At 40.1% G+C, this 23020-nt stretch overlaps 1 protein-coding gene and 1 long non-coding RNA gene across 3 annotated transcripts; one reads left to right on the forward strand and one right to left on the reverse strand.

Moving 5' to 3' along the window:
• Nucleotides 1-735: 735 nt before the first annotated feature.
• On the reverse strand, nt 736-4122 carry LOC125180546 (uncharacterized). Of its 2 annotated transcripts, none has more exons than XR_007159164.2 (3): nt 3172-4122; nt 2996-3073; nt 736-1215 (listed from the first exon to the last, which is right to left on the reverse strand). It is a non-coding gene; the product is annotated as an uncharacterized lncRNA (long non-coding RNA). The 2 variants fall into 2 exon arrangements; XR_007159165.2 differs by lacking the exon at nt 736-1215 and adding an exon at nt 1993-2128.
• Nucleotides 4123-5028: 906 nt separating this feature from the next.
• On the forward strand, nt 5029-21842 carry TARS1 (threonyl-tRNA synthetase 1). Its single transcript, XM_048051259.2, has 19 exons — nt 5029-5173; nt 5534-5614; nt 6536-6726; nt 7519-7642; nt 8722-8843; nt 9062-9179; nt 10047-10111; nt 10193-10271; nt 10868-11014; nt 11482-11580; nt 12289-12455; nt 12974-13136; nt 13225-13362; nt 14128-14205; nt 17579-17679; nt 17762-17866; nt 19163-19235; nt 19993-20107; nt 21409-21842. The coding sequence occupies exons 1-19, from the start codon at nt 5153-5155 to the stop codon at nt 21555-21557; spliced, it is 2136 nt and encodes a 711-aa protein (XP_047907216.1). The 5' UTR covers nt 5029-5152; the 3' UTR covers nt 21558-21842.
• Nucleotides 21843-23020: the final 1178 nt, after the last annotated feature.

Below are 23020 nucleotides of genomic sequence, written 5' to 3' on the forward strand. Positions count from 1 at the left end.
TGAGAGGGGATCTTATTAATGTCTACAAATATCTTAACTGTGGGAGCCAGAGGGGTTTGGCCAACCTTTCTTTCAGTGGTTTGTGGGGACAGGACAAGGGGCAATGGCCACAAGATAGAGCACAGGAAGTTCCGCACCAACATGCAAAAGAACTTCTTCACAGTGAGGGTGATGGAGCACTGGAACAGGCTGCCTGGGGAGGTTGTGGAGTCTCCTTCTCTGGAGGTATTCAAGGCCAGTCTGGACGCCTACCTGGGCAGCCTGCTCTAGGGAACCTGGTTTGGCAGGGGGGTTGGACCCGATGATCTCTTGAGGTCCCTTCCAACCCCTACAATTCTGTGCGATTCATACAGTAGGTAAAGGAACAGTTTGGTGTCCATGGTATGCAAATCACAACTTATTCTGTTAAGAGTGTCAGGAAGGATGTCTGATCATGCTTATTGTTTTTTATGGTAGACATAATCTACTAAATTTAACTTTTCATTGTACAGGTATTATGGAAGTATATCCATGGTCTGCTGTTACAGGCATAGAAAATATTATTTTCTAGAAAAAAAAATATCAGCATCATCTATGGGAAACAGAAACCCTTCAGAATTTGGAATTCCATTCCTACAATTATATATATATATGTTAAAATAACTAATTATTAATTGATTAAACCACTCTTTCAGAATTCAAATTCTGAAATGAACACTAAAATGAAACATAATGTTCCAAAATCTTTTGCTACGGACAAAAAAGATCACCATATAAGTTTCTGCAAAATTCCATATATGACCAAAGAGGTTTTTGGTAGTAGAATAACTTGGTGATTCTCAGTTATGGTAAAAGTTACTTAAAATTAGCTACAAAAACCAAGGATGTGTCCAAGAGCCAGAAATATGGGGAAAAAAATACCAATTGGATTTTCTACATCAGTTCATTGTAGTAGTTTAAGTAGTGATTAAAGATAGTTAAAGACGTGATTTTAATTTTTACAGTTTATCATCCCTCTTCCTCAGTGTATAACAATGCTAGCATCTTATTTGCCTTTTTAACTGATTTAGTCTAGTTAAATTGTTAGTTTAAATGACAAAGCCTTACCTTCACCAAAAAATAGGAAATGGAAGGCAGGAGCTCTGAATCTTCATCTCACAGCCCACTCACAAGATTCAGAGTGGAGAACAGAGCGTGAGTCACAAATCCATACAAATGTAGACTGTGTATCTCTTTCTGAGACCAGTAGTGAAAAAAAATTTTCAATGAAAAACAAAAAATGGTTTTACTGCTTTTTTTTTTTTCCCTTAATATTTTAAAGTGCAAATCTTTTTACTGATACTGTGAAGGTGACATTTTATTGTAAATGTTAACGTTTGGAAAAGTATCCTAATCCTGGATATGTCATTTGGGTTAACAGTATGAAATGCACAATTTCTGTGAAAAGAAAATAGGAAAGATCTGAGTTTGACTGAATGCACACCTACTACTTTTCATGCTGGGAGATAAAATATTGTTGACAACTGTATATATGCTAAAACTTCAGCCAAGTGAAGTGAAATTTGAAGTACGGTTAAATCTCAGTTAAATCTGAGATACAAGGGAAACATGAGACATGAGTTATGACTGGTATGCTTGTTACAAAGAAGCAAAAGGTCAAATCTAGTTTTTATTAGAGAAAAAGAAAAAAAAATCACCCGGCATCTCACATGTTTAAAAGGCCCAAGTAATCTTAGGAGTGAACCCTGGTTTTAAGTTTCACCTAAAGTTTTTAACATATGATCCTAGTATCTGTAACTATGAAACTGGATGCTGTCTCTGTTTGGCCAAATACAACTTTACTGTGTTTTATTAAAAAACAAAACAAACAAACAAACAAACAAACAAAAAACAAAAAAAACTGGTGGTAGAGAACAAACTGAATCTGTATCTCCCTTCAGTACTGAGTAATTTAAAAGCATTATCCCCCCAGCTGCAGGTATGAAGAAAGAGTGGCAAGCAGGAAAATTGAAGAGGACCTGCATTCCGGGACACAGGTGGGACAAGCTGTCACTGTATAGACTATGCTTCCAGTCTACAAATGGTCAGCGTGGGGGTTTCTCTTATCAGAAAGGATTTTCTCCCTGGGAAGCACAAAGAAGCATCTCTTCTGGAAGAAGTAGAAGAATGCTTAGTAGACTTAGGCAAACCCTGTGGCACCATAAAGACTACTAGACTATGTACTGCAGTGGTTGTATATTAAGCTGTCCTAGATATAGAGACAAAGTTAAAACTGTGTCCCTCCATTGCATGAAAGACCAGTCTTTTTCTTATCCTCCTAAAAATATACCTATTTTCTTTTTAAAACAAAGCCATGAAAATTGAATAAATATCAAAAGGCAAAGGCTTTGATTCAGTTTTCCTAGAATGTGCCAATTTGAATCAGAACTGCAATTATTTTCACAGGTATTCTACATTTAATGACAGTTTTCTGAAATTTTCCTTTAACTTCAAGTATTAACTTTCTGAATCCACATTTCTATGCTCACTCTACTAGACTTCCGAGAAGTCTACTGCTTTGTTAAATCAGCCCAGGTGAAATTAATACAGCAGAAAACTGCACAAAAAGATTTTGATTCTCAACACTGAGATTCCCATGTTTGCATTATTTTTTAATGAGGGCTGATAGCTCTTGCCTCGATGTAGGCTTCTGGCAGTCTGCTAGACTTTGATTCTAATAATGTATTTTAAACCCTGGATGTAAATGGGTGGCTTTCATAATGTTTGATTTTTAGATTAGTTAGGAGTATACAAAGTTAGGAAAAACTCTACAGTGAATAGAACTGCTTTAATGTATACCAAATACAAACAAAACTAGACACTTTTCTTTAGAGAAAAGCCAGTGCTGTATCGTAAATTAGATTGGTATCTTTAAAAAGATAGTGCAAGTAGATGGTGTACATATGTTACAGACTGTAAAATATTATTACAAAAAGCACCCCTTTCACTTTCCTCTGTTCCTTGTATTTTCATTTACCTTTTCACTTGTTTCTCATTCTCTTTCACTCTTCTCATGCTTCGTTTCTATCTTGATTGGCTGCTATTTTTAGTTTTCCTAAACAAAATATAAACCAAATAACATGATTCCAGTCAAACTCTCCAACAATTTCTTCCAACAAATTTCAAACTAAGCAGAGACATCCAGACATTCACCTGTTGATAATCACTGAAACACACTGAAATTAATTTATAGTGACTTGGAATCCACTTGAGTCTAATCAAACATCTTTGATTATTCTGTTTAAGAGCAAAGCCAGGGAAACACTCATTCATGTTTTTGTGTTCTATGCCATAAATCCCATTATCTAAAGCTGAGAGTTGTGAACAGGGCATCCTCTGTAATTTTTTTTTCCAGCGCTTCGTGTTTCGCTGCTGCCATCTTCTGGAAAAAAAAAGGACAGTTTTCCTACAGTTTTTCCAATCTCTTTTGAAATATTTAATCATTTTATTGTCATCTCCTTAACAGTATCAGTACAGGTTTTTGTTCATTTAGGGATAAGATAATTTACCTATAAGTTTTGCAATGTGTTCTCTTTTATTCAGTTCTAATTCTTCACCACAAAAAGTGTTTTAGAAGATAGTGCAAATCTAAAAATTAGTATTAAAAATAAATCTTCTCTGTATTATTAAACGCTGTATTGCTACAGACCATTGTATATATTATTAATTGTAGCTGTTTAAGATTTTTTTTCTCTCAGTATTTATGCTGCACGTTTTACTTTTAAACAGCAAATTATTCAGGTCTATTCTGTAGACCTGTTTCCATCTTTAAACTCATATTTACTAAACCTTCCCTTTTGAATATTTTAAAAAATATTTGCATTACTTGTTAGGCTCCTACATTTGTGATCGAGTAATGTGGTCATGTTCTCACAACCGTCCCTCACTCGTACATAACCACTATGAGAAAACCATGCAAAACTGCTTATCTTCTCTGAACTTTTTTCTCACAGCACCTAAGGCCATACAATCTGAGATGCTCTTACATCCATCAAAGAACACTTTAACTGAATGAAATACTTGAAAACCCCAAAGCATTGTTGCAGATGAAGAGGAAGCTGCTACTACAAGCATCTTTGTACACGAGGAGGCAGTAGAGTCAGGCACCCTGCCGATGGCAAAGGTCCAAGCCCAGCTGTATGCCTGACCTCTGGTCTCGACTCTTCAAAGGCCCCTTCCAAATAAGGAGTCGTCTATACCTGGATGTCTTTAAAATGTGGAGTTTTGTAACAAATGCCTTTCCTAAACCAGGTCACTTAGCTACTGGCTGAGTTTAACCAGACATACGACTGCTCTGGGAGCCCATGGCTGCCATGAGAGCATAAATGGAAATACTATTTATTTTTACATAAAAACAACACCAGGGAAAGAAGGGGAGGAAGGTTACAAGAGCAAAAAGTTGTGCCTGAATATTATGCCCGTTTCTCAGAGAAGTCAGTGCCCTCAGGACAGAGCTAAGTGAAGCAGACTCCTGCGGTCCATGTCTGACCCTCCATTCAGCAATTCAGCACCTTCCTGCCCAGGTTATGACTGAATTTCTTCAGAATCTCTTCCACTTTTTTTTTTTTTTAGTGGGAAATTGGACATTGCTCAATTAGATTTTGTTGGTCTCCGTTGCAAATAGCACTCCGAATAATTTGTTAATCCATCCTTGAGTGACTCTCTCCGGCTTTGGGGATCAGATAGAAGGGTCAGCCCCAAAGCACCCAGCTGGGGGAGCCCCGGAGGTGTATCGGGTGCTTCCCTCCCCGGTCCTGCCGCCCTGCTGGAGGGGGAGGCTGCCGGCGAGAGGGCAGCAGGAACGCGGAGACACCGACCCCGCTTCCCGCCCTGAGGGCTGCTGACAGGAGCTCCGCCATTTTGAGCTGCGGGCACCCCCAGCCAGCCGCCACCCCACGGCCCCCTCCCGCCGCCCGCACGCCCCAGCGTCCCCGTCCTTCTTCGGCCCGGCTCGGCTCTGTTCAGCCGGTCTCAGCCCTGCCCGGTGCTGCCCACCGGCCCCATTGGCTCGGCTCTATGGAGCCGCCTCCGGTTGCATCAGCTTCGGTGCCGGGAGGCGCCTGCGCGGGGTCCTTCCCTTCTCTTCCCGCTCCTCCCTCTCTCTCTCGGTGCCGGCTTGGCTCGGCGGGTGGCAATGGCGGGGGCTGACGGCCAGGTGGGCCCGGCAGCGTGCTGGGGGCGAGGGGGGCACCGGGGTCCGCCTGCCCCGGCTTCCCCCGGCTCCCCCTCACTGCTCCCGGGGACTGCGCTGAGGCGGGCAGTCCCCGCGGCAGGTCTGGGGAGGGGCGGCCGCTCCGGAGGGAGGACGGGTGCTGGCGGGGAAGCCGGGGCTGTCCCCAAGAAATTTTTCCATCAAGTGGACCCGGTGTTGTCCCCCCAGCTCCGGGGAAAGGCGGTGGGGTTGGCACGATGTTCAATAAAAGAGGCCGGCGGAGTGGGTGCCCCTCGGTGCGTGGGGTTGGGGCGGCTCGCAGCGGCTGCTGGCATGTGAGGAAACGGTGTTTGCCTTCCCTAGGTGAATGCTGGGGGTGAAAAAAAGGCAGACTGCGGGAAGAAGAAAACGAAGGAAGGGGCCGGCGATGAAGGGCGCACGGAGGTGAGCAGCCCTGGGGTCGTGGGGTGTTGAGAGACGCAGTCCCGTGGTTTTGTGTGCTGCTGGCCTTGCTGCGGTGCATCCCTGTGACTTATTTTATCCATCCTTTCAGTGAGGCCTTTCCCCACTATTTCGTACTAAAGCAAAGTTTGCCTTGAAGTTGCTTTGTTGCCTTTGACAGCAAGTTATATCAGTGTAATGGGGGAGCAGCTGAGATTTCCACAGTTGCTGCTTCCTGATGCTGTTCGCTGTGCCCCCCCACTTGCACCAGGAGGTGGGCAGCAGATCTCAGCAGCGATTAAAGCCTTCAAAAGATGTGCTCTCTTCCGTGTTTTGGGTTGGTATGAGTAAATGCATCCCTCTGACTGTGAACGATGAGGGCCAGCTGCTAGCCAGCACTAAGCTGAGCTGGCCTTGTAGCTGTACGACCTGGGGTATGTGCAAGCTGACAGCCTGACATCTTTTATGTGACACGTAGACCAGAGTCACTTCCTCTCCAGGTGGCTTGGACTAGAGGTGTTCCATGAGTTTTCTCACATAATAATAATCTACTTTAATGGTGAACTTCTACATTCTTTTCAGATTTTTTTTTGTCCTTGTGTAGTTTATTAAACCAGTGTTTAATAAATCAATTTAAACACTGGTTTAATAAACTATGTAGTAGCTTGTTAACATATCTATAGTTAATTAAACAGTTGTACAGCGGTGCATTTCAAAGTGCTAATTATTAAGCTGAAGTCTTATATAGTTATTAGTTACTGATAATGATTGCTTGTTAGATATAGCACACATATAACTATAGATATAGTCACATAGCTCCTTGTGAAAAGTACATCCATTCTGTTTATATTCTTGACATAATGTGATATTAGAGTACTCTAATAATCTATTGCATTTTTCTTTCTCTTTATTCTTGATATGTAGCTAAATCCCTGGCCTGCATTTATCAATGAGCGTTTAGAGATGTACAATAAACTTAAAGCTGAACATGATGCACTCCTTGCAGAAAGAGCTGCTAATGACAGTAAACCCATTAAAGTTACATTACCTGATGGCAAGCAGGTTGATGCTGAGTCCTGGAAGACAACTCCTTATCAAATTGCTTGTGGAATTAGGTATGATTCTATTCTGTGATACACTTACTAATTTTTATACAGATCTACATCTGCAAGTCATGCCTGTGATCATTAATGTTAGCACATGCAGAATTAGTTTGCATGCGTCTGGGGAAGGAAGATGATTTGGGTGATGTTTCACTTGATTTTTAGAGTGCAGTAACATTATGAGAGTGTTTTGCTTAACTGCAATTTTACTTGCATGGGAAATACCTGGCAAAAAGAGCATGGCACAGCTTTGGAGGACTCAAGTGTGCTTTGGGGAGGATTTGAACAATGCATACTGACCACCCTAACAGTCAAAATTATGAAAGCTGGGTGATTCCTAGAGGTGCAATACCTTTTTTTTGATTATTTTTTCGTGTTATGTTATTGGAACCCTCTCTGCTTTTGTGATTTTGGGCTCGAGGAATTTTTTTTGCCTACTTGAGATAAAACTGTGAAGTCACTACGTTAGAAATGGTATCTGATAATTTTTAAAAGAGATGTTCTGTTTTTTATTGCAGTAGGATTTTGAAGTCAGGTTAGGACTTTGCCTCTAACTTAAATACGTTGATGAGTGCATGGATGTCTAGTATACAATGCAGAATTCCTCCTACATCTCTGAAGAGATGTGAATAGGATTTTCATAAATGTTCAGGACTGGCTAAACTGCTCTTCCATTTGGAATTTGTTTACAGCATTTATACCACTCTGAGCACTCATGAAAATCTTACTCAACATGGAGGGCAAACCTGGCTTGTTTCTACCTTCTGATTTGAAATAATTACATACCATGTATTTATTCTCTAGTCAAGGCTTAGCTGACAACACTGTTATTGCTAAAGTGAACAAGATGGTTTGGGATCTAGACCGTCCTTTGGAGGAGGACTGTACCCTGGAGCTGCTCAAGTTTGAAGATGAAGAGGCTCAAGCAGTGAGTATCGTCTAACTAAAATTGTTTGCTTTTAGATTTTCACTAAACCCAGCCTCCAGTAGTTATTAGCATCTTTACTGTGCTCAAAGGAGGAGGAGGAGGAGAGAAAAGGTTTGCTGTGTAGATAAATACACAGCTGATACTGCAGATACTGTACATTCTGCTTTGTATTAGTTGACAATTCTGCTCGCACTTGCTGTAGTTTATGCCAAGTCTGTTATATTTTCAACCTTCATGTTAACATAAAGTAGGTCCTTTGAGCTGACCTCTTTAGCTTGACAGCAAAAGCAATGCTGAGTACAGAAGTACTGTCTACAGACATAAAAGAGCTGAGTAAGCTGCTCTTATTCGTTTTACATACAGAAGTACATACTTTATTTTGGCTCTTCATGCAGCTAAATGTAGATAGCCATTATCTAGCCAAATTTTTTAATTCTGTCTTTAGAAAAAGTTATTTGGTACAAGAAGCTGCAAACTCGTCACAGATGTCTTGCATTCAAACTTATGGTTTTCATCCTGACTAAATGATGGCTTTTGTGATATTTATGTCTTCTGATCCGTGCAAATAAAAGCAGACTGAAGCCTTGCAGATTTTGTTTCATTTCATCAGAACGTCAAGTGCACTACAAGATGTAGCACAGTTTTTAACTTTATGAACTGTTCTGTATCAGTGCAGGACTTGCCATGCATAAAGTCTTTGCAGGACCACAGCCTTATGTTGAAAGTGCACCTTGTCACCTTTATGCTGTACATCAGCAGAGCTGATCAATTGAAGTTAACAGTAAAGAAGAAAAGTTGTTGGGTTAGTTTCCTGACTTCTGGGCAAAATTTAATCATTTCAACAGTGGCTGAAACTAAGAATTACTTGCTACCAGGCAGAAAACAATATTCCAGTGTTATTCTTTGGAAGTGTTGATGCTTAGGATGGGAGTGTTTTGGGGCTTTTCTGATGACTGCTCTAATGTGGGATCTGCATCAAGTACCCTTAAAAGCAAGCATTCAAAAAAAGTTTTTAATTAAACCACTCAGAATTGCATCGTGCATATTCATACTTGACCCCTCTTTTTCACTTCCAATAGGTATACTGGCACTCAAGTGCTCACATAATGGGTGAAGCTATGGAGCGAATCTACGGTGGATGTTTGTGCTATGGTCCACCGATAGAAAATGGATTTTATTACGACATGTTCCTTGAGGAAGGGTAGGTTTTATATTCTTTTTCTTTTTCAGGAGTAGGGATATGGCAGTCAGAGCAAGGTTTCTGTTATTTTCTTATTCCCGGAACAAAGTCATCTGCACTGCTGAAGATGAGTTTGTTCTTTGCAGTGTGTCCCAGCCACAAACCAGTACAATGCAACCAGGTCAGAAATTGCAAGTGAAAGTGAGAATGATTTGTTCTTCTGCATGTGTTTATTTTAGGGGTGTATCAAGTAATGATTTCTCTGCTTTGGAAACGTTATGCAAAAAGATCATGAAGGAAAAACAAGCCTTTGAAAGACTGGAAGTTAAGAAGGAAACACTACTTGAAATGTTCAAGGTAGGCTGTTTTATAATATTGTTACTATCATCACACAGTTAGCCAAGTGTTCTATTAGTGGTAGAAGGTCTGTCAAATTAATTTTTAGAGATGTTGTGTTCCTACAGACTCATATGTGATATTTAACCAAAAAAAAATGAGCAAATGCATCATTTAAGTTTTCAGGAACACGCATTAGGTTTTTCTGCAACTGTAAGAATTGTAGGTCTTCTGCTGGGTGACCTTGGTGATATTTTTGAATCCACATTCCTCGTTTATTTCACATGGATGTAAATTTGCAGTTATATTCAGATCATGTGCTGTTATGTGCCTGTTTTATATTGGCTGTAGTAAAATGCCATGGTGATGCTACAGCTGCATTTGTGATGCTCTCAGTAAGCTTCATACAACATTTTTATTTTTTTTTTTAAGAATAAAGACTTCTGGGAAGCTCCAAGCAACAATAAAAGCTGATCTTTCTCTTTTGTACCTAGCTGTAAATAATTCTCTGGCATTCAGAGATACTCAGTTTTCACTACTAAAACATCAGGAGACTCATAGTATTATTCAGGTTGGAAAAGGCCTCAGCAGGTCTTCAGTTCAATCTCATGCACAGGGCAGTGTCGACCAGGTTTCCTGGGGCTTTGTCCATTTGGGTTCCAAATGGACTTGGAGGTTTAAAACTTGTAAGTATGGAGACTGAACAAGCTGCTCTCTGGGCAGCCTGCTACTCTTCTTGACTGGAGCACCAATACTATACAGCTATCTTGCATAATCCTCTTGTGATGTAGTATAGCATCAGGTTTGCAAATAGTTTAAACTGCTTGTCAGCCTTACTGCTTAACAAGGAGTTAACAAATATGTATGGTGTTTGTTTTTTTTTCTTAGTATAACAAATTTAAGTGTCGCATCCTGAATGAGAAGGTCAATACTCCAACCACAACAGTATACAGGTGATTATACATGCATAATAATATTACTGGATAAAACTTGCTAGGAGGAAATATACTAAATGAATGTTTTCCTGTTCTTAGGTGTGGCCCCTTGATAGATCTATGCAGAGGGCCTCATGTCAGACATACTGGCAAGATAAAGACCATAAAAATTCATAAGGTAAGGGCCGAAACTACCTTAGAAAAATGTGTTCGTTTGAAAGCATGTTGCTGTCTTTGGGCAATATGACAGCACATTACCCAAGAATGTAATGCAAAGTGGATAGCCTGGCCACAAATTCAATTTAACCAATTAGTGAAGGGTTGTGTGCTACAAGAATGATGTTCATGTGGTGCGAAGACCAACTAGGTGGCCAGGGCGTGCACTTCTAGCACAGATCAGAAAATGAGTCTGGCTTAATTCTTGGTTAAACTGTATCAGCTAGAGTTTTTAGTTTTTGCTCAGCTGGTGGTTACAGCCAAGGGTGAAAAGTTCATTTGGAATAGATGGCTACAGAGAGAGACAGTGGGCTATAAAAGAAAAAAAGACCTAAGTAGAGCTCAAAAACATTTTTACATATTCTATTTGTCTCTTCTTTGTGTGCTTTTCTCATCAGTGCTATGTATTTATGATTAAAACTCTCCTTGTGCCATAGTTACTCTACGTTATGTATAGAGGTTTGTTAATGATTGCATGCCTTTTCACAACAGGCGGTAGTAGTAAAATGTGGAGGCTACTCCTTTTATTCATCATTTCATTTATTTTTTTGCATGCAGAATTCCTCTACCTATTGGGAAGGCAAGGCTGATATGGAATCACTCCAGCGCATTTATGGAATTTCATTCCCAGATGCAAAAATGCTGAAGGAGTGGGAGAAGTTCCAGGAGGAGGCTAAAAGCAGAGATCACAGAAAAATTGGGCGGGTGAGACAGTCTGTCTGGTAATGTATTTCACAAACACACTGTATACATGACCTCATAACTAGAAGCATCTCAAAGACAGCACTTGACTGCCACAACCAAGATGTGACATGTCAGTATTTTCAGTCAAGTTTCAAAGCCAGCTGCTTTTCCGTCGAAGAGCATCAAAAGTCCTAAAGTAAGCAACTTATCTTTAGAGATTTCTCTCTTTAAACATAATATCCTTCGTCCACAGATTAAACAGTACATTACCTGAATGCTTTGGCATGCAAAACATGCCACTTCAGTCTGTAGGCAATGCTCATTCCTACCTGGGTTGCTACAGCTTGTTCTCAATATGAAGATTTTTTATTTATTTATTTTTTTTAACTTTGGTGATGCCCAGTCAGTAGCAATTAATTTGTGAATATTCAGTGAAAAAAATGGCTGTACAACTACTAATTTTTTTTCCAAATATTATTTTTCTGCAGGACCAAGAACTGTTTTTCTTTCATGAACTCAGCCCTGGTAGTTGTTTTTTCCTGCCAAAAGGAGCTTACATATATAACACATTAATTGAATTCATCCGGGTAAGTAATGTCTTTTGGAAATCTTTAGAAGAAATTGCTTTAGAAAAATGTGTAACAGTATACAACAGTGTAATAGGATAAATTGAGTTGAATTGAAGGGCTGTTCAATATCCTAGTTCTGTAAGCCATGGTACTAAAGAAACCTGTTTAGAGTTGGTCTTTTAACAATCTCTGCTGAGTTATGTTTTTATTAAAAGTTTATTAACCTGCAGTTAAAGCAGTGATAATGATAATCTGTAGTATGGATTCTTTGACAACTAAAAGTACAGCTAAACTCACAGTACAGTCGTTCCACAAATCCATGTTGGTTTGATTTGATAAATGTATCTAACTTGACCTTGTAGAGTTATTTGTTATAAAAATGAAAAAAAAAATCCTGATCTACCTGTTGCAATACATAAAAATCTGTGTCTTGTTACTTTATGTTTGCGCTGAGATGTACTACCAAGTGTCATTGATTAATGAGAGACTGCTGCTTTGCTTGCTGGGAGGGAACTTGTTCTTCTTGCTCAGAGTTGTTTGGGGGAAGGGTGGTGCTGGTGGAAGGAAGGTATCCTGCAATCTCCATCTTGTTTTTCTTTATTTATTTTCTTGAGTCACGGACTTCAATAAGGCAGCACTTCCATGTTTTTATGGCTGCAGATCAAGGGCTGCATACCATTACTTTTGTTTGCTTATTAATTATTTTATGTACTGGGTCTGTTTTAGAGTGAGTATCGAAAACGTGGATTCCAGGAGGTTGTCACTCCAAATATTTTCAACAGCAAACTATGGACGACTTCAGGGCACTGGCAGCATTACAGCGACAACATGTTTTCCTTTGAAGTAGAGAAAGAAATCTTTGCTCTGAAGCCTATGAACTGTCCAGGACACTGGTAAATACACATAGCAGCAAATACAATTTATCAAAGATTGATTAAAAAAAAAAAAAAAACACAACACAGTTTTCCTTTTCTGCTTAATTGTACAGATAGCCATCTTAAGGCACTCATATTTGACGTTTTCAGGAGCGTTGTAGTTATGAGTCTTGGTGCCTATGAGCTCTCTCTATTGAGACCCTGAGAAATGTCATTTTTCCATTATTACAGTGGTTGTGTTTTAGAACTGAAGCTTACCTTGGTGCTAAGAACTCTGGATAGCTAAACCAGCTACCAGAGCATTGTCAATTTTGCTGCAATTTAGTCATTCAGGTTTTAATGCTCAGTTCAGGAGCTGTTACCTTCTTTGTGTGAAGTGGGGGAAGCATATCAGCTATAACAGAGTACCTGGGTTTTGTGGTTTTGTTTTTTTTCACTGAAAAAAATAGTTGTAAATGACTGTGTTCAGGTTACATCACTGACATCATGGGCATTTAGTAATGCCTGTTATTCAAGTAATAAACTTTTTCCTTCAGCCTTATGTTTGATCATCGTCCAAGATCATGGCGTGAGCTGCCATTACGGTTGGCAGATTTTGGTGTTCTGCATCGCAATGAACTGTCAGGAGCTCTCACAGGACTCACTCGAGTACGTCGGTTCCAGCAGGACGATGCTCACATATTCTGTGCTATGGAGCAGGTATGGGTTGCTGTTAAATGAAATTGGGTAATAAAATCAGAATAGTTGAATTTTCTATAGTTGAGACTTTATTTCCGTTCTTATGAAGATTGAAGAGGAGATAAAGAGCTGTCTGCAGTTCTTGCGTTCTGTGTATGATGTCTTTGGATTTTCCTTTAAACTGAATCTCTCCACTCGTCCTGAAAAGTACCTGGGAGATATCAAAGTGTGGAATGAAGCTGAAAAGGTAAATAATTTTATTAATTTTCGATATGAAAACGAGGTTGCAGCTGGAAGTCCTGTAAGGACATACTGCCTTCTGGGAGGTAACAGTTGCAGCCTGTTACCTGAGAAATGTAACTTAATAACACCCTTCAATTCCATCTGAGTACTAGCAGTAGCTTTCTTATTCACTACATGCCTATCATTATTTTCCATGCAAAAGTGATCTCCATGTCACAATCAAATTATGTCTCCTTTTTTTTCAATTGATTGAAAATTTGAAGGGGGGGGAGGGGAGAGGGAAGATGAAGAGAACCAATTCTGGCAGCCCCGGTATATATAATAAGACTGAACAGTCTTCCAAAAAACTGGCTGTTTTCACGATTAAAGTGTTAGCCCTTGCAGATTCAGAGGTTAGCAGAAGACAGGGCAAGAACAGACACTATATGTACAAGGGATGGATTCTCTCTCAAGATTTACAAACTTTGAATCTATCATAAAAAGTTCTTGCATCTTAGCTAATGCTGCATGTTTGACCTCTACCAAAATATATACATCAGCTTTGTTTAAGTTTGGAGTAAATTATTTAAACTTATTTATTTTAGCTGGGACTCTTCCAAAACTCACCTTTTTTCAGAAAAGTAATGAGGTGGATAGGAATGTGTTGCAATAGTTATGGGGAAATACTTTAAGTCTGGTAGTGTTAGATGTCTGTAGCAGCAGGCTGACCTGATGCTGTAACATGGAAACAAATGAGAAACACTTAAGTGTATATGTCCTTTAACTCTAGCAACTGGAAAACAGCCTGAATGACTTTGGTGAGAAGTGGGAGTTGAACCCTGGCGATGGAGCTTTCTATGGACCTAAGGTTAGTATGTTGCAATGGACTTCTAGCTGGATGAAGCTTTTAATTCTGTTTGGATGAGTGTCCTGGTTGATGCTGAAACCAGGACAATGAGGTAGACAAAAGCTTATACAATTCCTTGCTTTCCATTCGTGCCACTGCAATCTTAGTGGTGGGGGTAGCATGCAAATACTGTTCTTCTCAGTACGTCAGAGGAGCAGGAAAACATGGAAGTCTTTGTCTTCATAAAATCATTCTAACAGCAGATATCTCCAGAAAGACGAGTGTTAGGCATCTATTTGTGCAGAGTGTTTGCCAGGCAACTTCATAAATACCTGACCAAGAAAAAGGAATTCTGCTTTCAGTTAATTATATAAATACAGATGGACACAGTGCTGTTAACACATTTTTTTTTATATCTTATTATGAGAAAGGGGAAGAAAATACTATGGTGGTGCTCTTGGGTTTTGTTCATGATCTTCTTGGTAAAGACAGCTTTTATTTTCTACTTATTCTGTACATTCCCTTCCAATGTAATGCAGTAGCTAAATTTTTCAGTGTCAGTATGTCTTTTTAAAGCATTGGTGCTATTTAGTTTTGGCTGGAGGATACAGAACAAAACTGATTCTTAAAGTGAGAAATTGGTACAAACTGAGATTGTTGGCTTTACAAGTGCAAGGCTTGGATCATAGAATCATAGAATGGCTCGGGTTGGATGGGGCCTTAAATCTAGTTCCAACCCCCTGCCATGGGCAGGGACACCTCCCACCAGATCAGGTTGTCCAAAGCCCCATCCAGCCTGGCCTTGAACAACTCCAGGGATGGGGCATCCACAGCTTCTCTGGGCAGCCTGTGCCAGGGCCTCACCACCCTTACAGTGAAGAATTTCCTCCTCACATCTTACCTATACCTACCCTCTTTTAGTTTAAAGCCGTACCCCCTTGATCTATCATTATCCATCTGAGTAAAGAATCTCTCTTCATCCTTCTTATAAGACCCCTTTAAGTACTGAAATGTCTCAGTGAGGTCTTCCTGGAGCCTTCTCTTCTCTCTCTCAGCCTGTCTTCACTGGAGAATTGCTCCAGCCCTCTGAGCATCTTTGTGGCCCTCCCCTGGACCCGCTCTAACAGCCCCACATCCTTCTTGTGCTGGGGGCCCCAGCCCTGGACGCAGCACTGCAGGTGGGGCCTCACAAGGGCAGAGCAGAGGGCAGAGCAGAGCATCCCCTCCCTCCACCTGCTGCCCACACCTCTGCTGGTGCAGCCCAGGACGCAGTTGGCCTTCTGGGCTGCAGGCACACACTGCTGGCTCATGCTGAGCCTTTCATCCACCAGAACCCCCGAGTCCTTCTCTGCAGGGCTGCTCTCAGTGGGTTCTTCTCCCAGTCTGTGCTCGTGTCTGGAATTGCCCTGACCCAGGTACAGCACCCTGCACTTGGACTTGTTGAGTAGGAAGGGAAAGTTTTTGTTGTTGTTTGTTTTTGTGTTTGTTTTGTTTTATATAGTTATTTAATATTTTATGGTGCTGTTTGGCTAGAATTGTCTGTTTTCCCAGCTACATAAACTCTTGACTTACTTGACAGAGGGAAAGTATTCTGTGATTTTTATTTTTTTTACGTAGCTTTAATACTCGTTTAATTAATCAAACCCAGTTTACACACAAACTATTTGCTGCTTAAGCAGAGCTGAGTAGCTTAGTGGGAGATGTAAACAGGAGGTGGCAGTGTTGGATTAGTATAACCAAAGCAATTGCTGCATTACAAGTAATCCTTTTGGTGATCAGTGAATCCTAATGCAATAATCTTGTAGAAAGCAAGCAAAAAGGAAATCCTAACCCTGTCTTCATATTTACAAAAAAAAAAAAAAAAAAAAAAAGAGAAAAACAATAATAACCTTAACATTGTTTATTAAACAGATTTCTGGAAAAAAAAATCTTTCATTTGTTGGCATGGTTTTGTAGCTGTAGCTGTGCTGAGTTTTGCTAGTGAGTTTTGTTATTAATAAAGACCCTTGCACTGGTTTTGCATCTCTTTAAGAGCTTCCTCCTCAGGAAGCTCTTTGCTTTGCTCTGCTTCCTGTTTGCACAGATTAAGTAGAACTTTCCAGAAATTTTGATATATTTGAGCATAAGGACACAGAACCTTACAAAGTTGCTTGTAAATATTTCCCCAATAGATGTAACTTTTATTTAGCTTTATAATCAGTCTAGTAAACTAGTTCTGTTTTTTTTTCTCTGTATGCTAATTGAATCAATTTCACTTTATAGGTTGTAGGTGGAATGTGTTGTAACAGCTAATCATAACTTGAAATGCAAACAAGATTTAGTAACTTCCTCAGTTCATTTGAAAGGAGGCAAATATCCACAAGGACACTTTGTGAGCCCTACATTTGCTCCTAATACACTAGCTAAAGTAAAGTGAGCAAATATGTAGCTTTTTGCAATGATTTTAATGGAAACTGGTTAAAGTTGCATTGTTAAGTGAAGCTCTATATCCAGGGAACCTTTAAACCAACTTGGAATATTTTTTTTCCTACTCTCTAAGTGGATGATTTGGAATTAAAGATGATTGGTAATGACTTATTTGGATAGAAACTCTTTGGTGAGTAGCTGAACTATGATAAACTGGCTTCTGAATGCAAAATTTTTGATGAGTTATTTAGCTAAATTACTTTTGAAAGACACTTATTGCTTCTGTGAGTAAAACAGTGATCTGTTCATTTGGTACGTAAGTTAAAATAAGGTAAACAGCCCCAACATATAGCCAGACCAGTAAAATGATGAAAAAGAGGGCAACTCACTAAATAAGTAAGGTTCAAATACTATAAATTAACTGTTTTCTAGCTGTCTACTTGTCTAACTTCTATCATTAGTGTATCCAGGATTAAAGTATAAGGTGCAATAGATAGAACAGTCTTTACTGTAGATGTTCACATGCAGACCAATTGTCACTAAGATCCTTGTTGGTAAGTGGACTACCTAACAACAGGGTGTGTATCCTGTGTCCAGGATTTTTGGTGATAATTGCTGAGTTCTGAGCCAACACCCACAACTGCACACCCTCCCTTGACGTACTGCTGAATTTACTCAGTTAAAAGACTCATGAAAGTCCCATGAAAAACAAAGCAAACTCACAGAAAATATTGAGGTATTCAATATAGTCCACCGTGAAGTAATGTCTCTCCACCTGCTTACCTTGTTTTTAGTTCTAATGCTGTTTGCATCAGAACCTGCAAATCATTTTAAAACATAGGCTGAAGTGAAAGTATGTTGTCAAAAAACATACATAGATCCTCTACTATATGAGTAAAAGCTTCTGTCTTAAAACAGAGAGTTTGCTTTCAGAGTGACATGCTTGTATCATAAACTCTTACAAAGTTTCAATCTTTTGTTTCCTAAGATTGACATTCAGATTAAAGATGCCATCGGCCGCTACCACCAATGTGCTACAATCCAGCTAGACTTCCAGCTGCCAGTCAGATTTAACCTTACCTTTGTCAGGTAAGTGCAGAGGCTGGGGATCTTAACTGCTGTATAATTTAATTTTTCCAACACTTATATGTGTAACTAACTTTATTCACAGCCATGATGGTAATGACAAGACAAGACCGGTTATCATTCACCGGGCTATCCTGGGATCTGTGGAGAGAATGATCGCCATTCTAACTGAAAACTATGGAGGCAAATGGTAACAGTGGAAAGTAGATTTTGGCCAAACACTTTTAAATGGAGGATAAATTAGCATACAAGAGTCAAGAGGGTTCATTTTATTTCCCTGCTACAGAGGCATGCTATAGGTATACCACAAGACACTTCCTTCTGAACCCCTTTCTTCAGGTATTAAATAATTCTACATTTTGTAGCCTCCACGTGATACCACTCTTGCATGTGCAGCATACAGCTCATCTGTCTGAGGTGTGTATCTCTCACCTTGCTCTTCCAGCTGTGCCACACAGCAGAGAGTCATGGTAATCTCCTGTATCTGCTGCGGTATAGAATCACAGAATCATAGAATGGCCTGGGTTGAAAAGGACTTCAAAGATCATCTAGTTTCACCCCCCCCCAGCTTTGGGCAGGGTTGCCAACCACTAGAGCAGGCTGCCCAGAGCCACATCCAGCCTGGCCTTGAATGCCTCCAGGGATGGGGCATCCACAACCTCCCTGGGCAACCTGTTCCAGTGCCTCAGCACCCTCTGAGTAAAAAACTTTCTCCTAATTTCTAACCTAAATCTCCCCTGTCTTAGTTTAAAACCATTCCCCCTTGTCCTCTTACTACCAACACATGTAAACAGGCGTTCCCCCTCCTGTTTATACGCTCCCCTCAAGTACTGGAAGGCCACAATGTGGTCTCCCTGGAGCCTTCTCTTCTCCAAGCTAAACAAGCCCAGTTCCTTCAACCTTTCTTCATAGGAGAGGTGCTCCAGCCCTCTGATCATCTTAGTGGCCCTTCTCTGGACCCGTTCCAAGAGCTCACATCCTTCTTGTGCTGGGGGCCCCAGGCCTGCACGCAGTATTCCAGGTGGGGTCTCACAAGAGCAGAGTAGAGGGGGACAATCATCTCCCTTTCCCTCCTGGCCGCCCCTTTTTTAATGCAGCCTGGAAACCTGATGTATAGAACATCAGGAACATGTATACAACCTGATGGGGATGACCCCTCTGACTATAACAAGGCTCAACAATTAAATATTTTCCCATGATTAGTTAGTAGCAAGATCAGCAAGTCAGTTATGAGTTGCTGTCTGTTGTAAAACACAGCTTGAATCCTCAGGTCAAAAAGTACTTTTGCCCACACTGCAATTCTTTTAGACGCTCAAGTTTTTTGGAAGGTAAGCTGTAACTGGAGCATAGGGCTGTCATCACATCTCAACGCAATCTAAGCTTCTGGCTTAATGAATCTCTCATGCAGATTTTAGTCTCATCTGTTAACAGCATTTTCCGTACTGAAAAATACTAAAAGCTATATAACTTTTTTTGTTTATTGAAGGCCACTCTGGCTGTCCCCACAGCAGGTAATGGTGGTACCAGTAGGACCAACGTGTGATGAATATGCTCAAAAGGTGAAGTATATTTTTTGGGGATTTTTTTTTTCCCAGTTTCAGAAATGCTGTATTTAGTTGAGATACTCAGTCATTAATAATTAATAGTATTTTTCTGAGATAAATATTATAAGTCTTTGTGTATTACATTGTATCACTTGTATATATTATAATGATAATAAGCTGCTGAAGTTTTAGAAGGATTTTAAAGAGATACTAAAATAGATTTTGGGTGCCCAAACATCAAATACTTATCTTTGTGAGGTTTTTACTATTGGAAAGCTCAGATTTTCAGCTAGAGGGAAAAATTATCTTACACTTCAAGTTCCAGTCTACTGCAGCCATATCTATCCTGCAGAGCAGTAAGAAAGATAAAGATAGGTCTTATCTTTAGCATTCAGCAGATGTTTTTCTGTATTTCTTTCAAGCCCATGATACATAAATAAGCCTGCAAAATTAGGAACTAAAAAAAAAAATAAATCTTCTAATTGAAAGCCCCACCACAGTGCTACCATTTACAGTATCAAACCAGAGTAACCGTTCAGCCCGGAACATTAGGTATTGACATCACTGCTCACTGATTTAATGTGTGTGTACTTGTATGATAGCAGGCCTTGTTTTGTTCTTTGAAGTAGGCTCATCGCCAAGGCTCAAGCCAATGACAATGTCTTTGGTTTAGTGGAGGTCAGATAAGCTTGACTGGCTTAACTCTACAGGTCACAAATAGTTCATCATCACAATTTATCCCATTGTGACAGTTTAAATACTTTTTCCCTAGGTCAGACAGCAATTCCATGATGCTGGGTTAATGGCAGATATCGATGTAGATCCTGGGTGCACACTGAACAAGAAGATCAGAAATGCTCAGCTTGCACAGTATAACTTCATTCTGGGTAATGTATAGTGAATTTGTTACCTTACTCTGTCTGACTTTTTCAGACAGGTGCTCTGAGCAGGTGGTAGTGTTTAACTCACTTTGCTCCTTTAGACTCTCCCTTGCAGATAGCCTCCCGTGTATACCTGATGGGCAGCCCTTGCATGTACAGCTGTTAGTGAAAGGAGGTCCCTGTTGTGTGGCCCAAGGCATTGCTTATGCTTTAGAAAAAGTTCTTTGCTGTTTTCTGATCAGCGGTGTGGACACATTAAATCTACTGTCACTTGTCACTCAGATTGTTAATTGTGATTGTGAATTATTCCTTCCCCTTCTTGTTCCCCCCAAGTAATTTATGCTCTCATTTCAATTGTAAAAGTAGTACCCTAAGTTTACTTCATTCAGCTGCGGTGCATTTCTGAGCTCTGAGGAGACTTGCAAGAAAAGGTGATGCAGGGACAATTAGAAACTGACCCCGAAGCACATGATTTGAAGCAGCACCAAAGTCATGTACTTAACTTGAGCTCTAGCATTGACCTTACATCTGTGGGCAAACCGTGAAAGTTGAAGGAGTCTATCAGAGAGAAACTCTACTCTCACCATAATTTACAGAATCATGAATAAAGTTCTTCTGTTATTTAAAACTTTAAGCATATGATACAGATAAGATGCAACCACATTTTACCTTGAAGACCACAAACAAATGGTCAGCCTACCAGGAAGAAAAAATCTCACCTAACTTATGTTCAGAGGCTGTTTCCAAAAGTTGTCAAATATCTGCAGATGAGCAATCTCCCACTAAGTATAGAAATGCAATTTCTCATAGCTACCTGCAAGTAGATTACATAAATTTTTATTAGTAATGAGACATACAGATACGGTCTTGGTATCTATCAATGCTTAATTTAAATAAATTGCTTTGGGCTTTGCCAGTAAGCTGTCTTGTTTCTGTAAGCAAACAAATAGCTCTTGATTATTTACAGTCAAGCTGTGTTTCTAGCCTTTGCCCATAGAATACTCCTACATTTATTTTTCATTTCAACTATGTGGGTCTTCTTACTGGCTTATGCAGTTTACTCTTTTCTTTACTCATATTTTGCTAAATTGCTATTTACCATATACTAAAACTAGGCTACTACAAGGCTATTAGCTCTCACAGATCTAAGTTAGGGGAGCTGGGAGGAGGGCAAACAAGGATTTCATGGTGTTGTGTTGTATGCTTTTTAGAAGGCTTGTTTAACATGCCTGTGTTTTAAGGGAATTCATAGGCAGTATAGATCGTTAAAAGTTAAGTTCATTCCTTTGCATCTTGGTTGTTTCTAGTTGTTGGTGAGAAGGAGAAGGCCAGCGGAACAGTTAACATCCGTACCAGAGATAACAAGGTGCATGGTGAGCGTACAATTGCGGACACGGTGCAGAGACTGCTGGAACTGAAGTGTTCTCGATCCAAACAAGCTGAAGAGGAATTTTAACACCACCTGCTCTACCTGGCATAAAATGATTCTGGTGTTCCTAACTTGGTTAACCACAGATTGTTTGTACTGTATTGGATTGGCAGAGATCTTTAGTTAGACATGTCTCTTTTTTGTAAAAATCAGTTTCTCACAGACCTTGAACTAAGATTTCCTGGCCTCTGATCAATGATAGATGGAAGCAAGATGACTTTGTGTGACTGCAAGAGAAAATGGAAATGTTAATTGGGGATATCTATAGCACTCTTAACTATCCTGTTAAAATAAAATACATTTTGGTAGCAACTGTTTTTCACTAAAGTTGAACAAGAAACTTCAGACCTAAGAAACCGCATAGAAGCCCTGTGCTGCAGCAGCTTTGGAAGTATCTCCTTTAGCAAGATAAGTGATACCTCGCAGTCTAGTCTGCTGCTCTTACACCTTTTAAATACATTGACACTGAACAGTCACAGGGGCTGGGAAATGAACAGAAGTCTCCTAGTTCAGCATGTTTTGGTGCTTCTGGGAGGTCTCAGCTCTCACTGTGACAGTCCAGCAGTGGGGCCACGTAGCATTGAGCTACTTACCAAGGCTAAGCTCTACCCTTCTCCAAAGGCTGCACCTGAAATGTGCTCGTCCTCAGAGTAAGCTCCTTCTAGCTGCAGGAAAGGGTATGAGTGGAAGAGGTAGGGCCAAAGCAGCTAAGGAAGCCAGGATCCCTAGTTTTTTTTTGGTTGGTTGGTTGGATTTTTAGACATGCCATTTTTTTTTAACATGGAAGAGTCCCCTCTTGTGGAACACTATGTACCAAGCCTCAAACCCAGGGCATCACATAGCAGCCCCTCCTGTCTCTCTCACACTTTTTTTTTCTTCCTCCTCCCCTTCTGGCTGGTGCCAAAATGCTAAATGCCTGTCACTGACAAAAAAAAATACACCCATATTTTGTTGTTGTTTTTTTTTTTATTAATGGACCTGAACAGCTTCCAGCAGTGGTTGATGAGTGTTCTGAAAAGAAAATCTGCTCTAGACGGTAGCAAATACAGCCAAAGATATCGTTACACCCTTAGCACACAAATCTGAAACCAGGTTTGAACTATCTTACCATTTGAAAACCTCCAGCTCTCATCATTTCCTTTATTATCTGGGCAGAAGCATTTCATCCAGCTTTTTTCTCTAACCTTTTCCAGGTGTGATGGTACATTATATTAGCCTTTGAACCCATTGTGAATTCAGTCTCCCCAAACCTGAAGCCCAGCTCATTTGAGCAAAATCTATTTCCAGCCCCTTCAGACTAGTAACATTCTGTCTAACTGCTATGAGTAAAAGGGAAAGTTGACTTTCCACTGCTTTACTGCTTTCAGAATTATTTCAGTGACAGTGGAGTGAGTTTAAAATACCTCAGTCTGATTGTATTTTACATCTGCTTTACTCTGCTGTGAAGTGACTGTCACTTGTGCAAAAGAAAAGGGCATCATCAGGTGTCA

Source organism: Anser cygnoides, chromosome Z, assembly GCF_040182565.1.
Source record: "Anser cygnoides isolate HZ-2024a breed goose chromosome Z, Taihu_goose_T2T_genome, whole genome shotgun sequence".
NCBI lineage: Eukaryota > Metazoa > Chordata > Aves > Anseriformes > Anatidae > Anser > Anser cygnoides.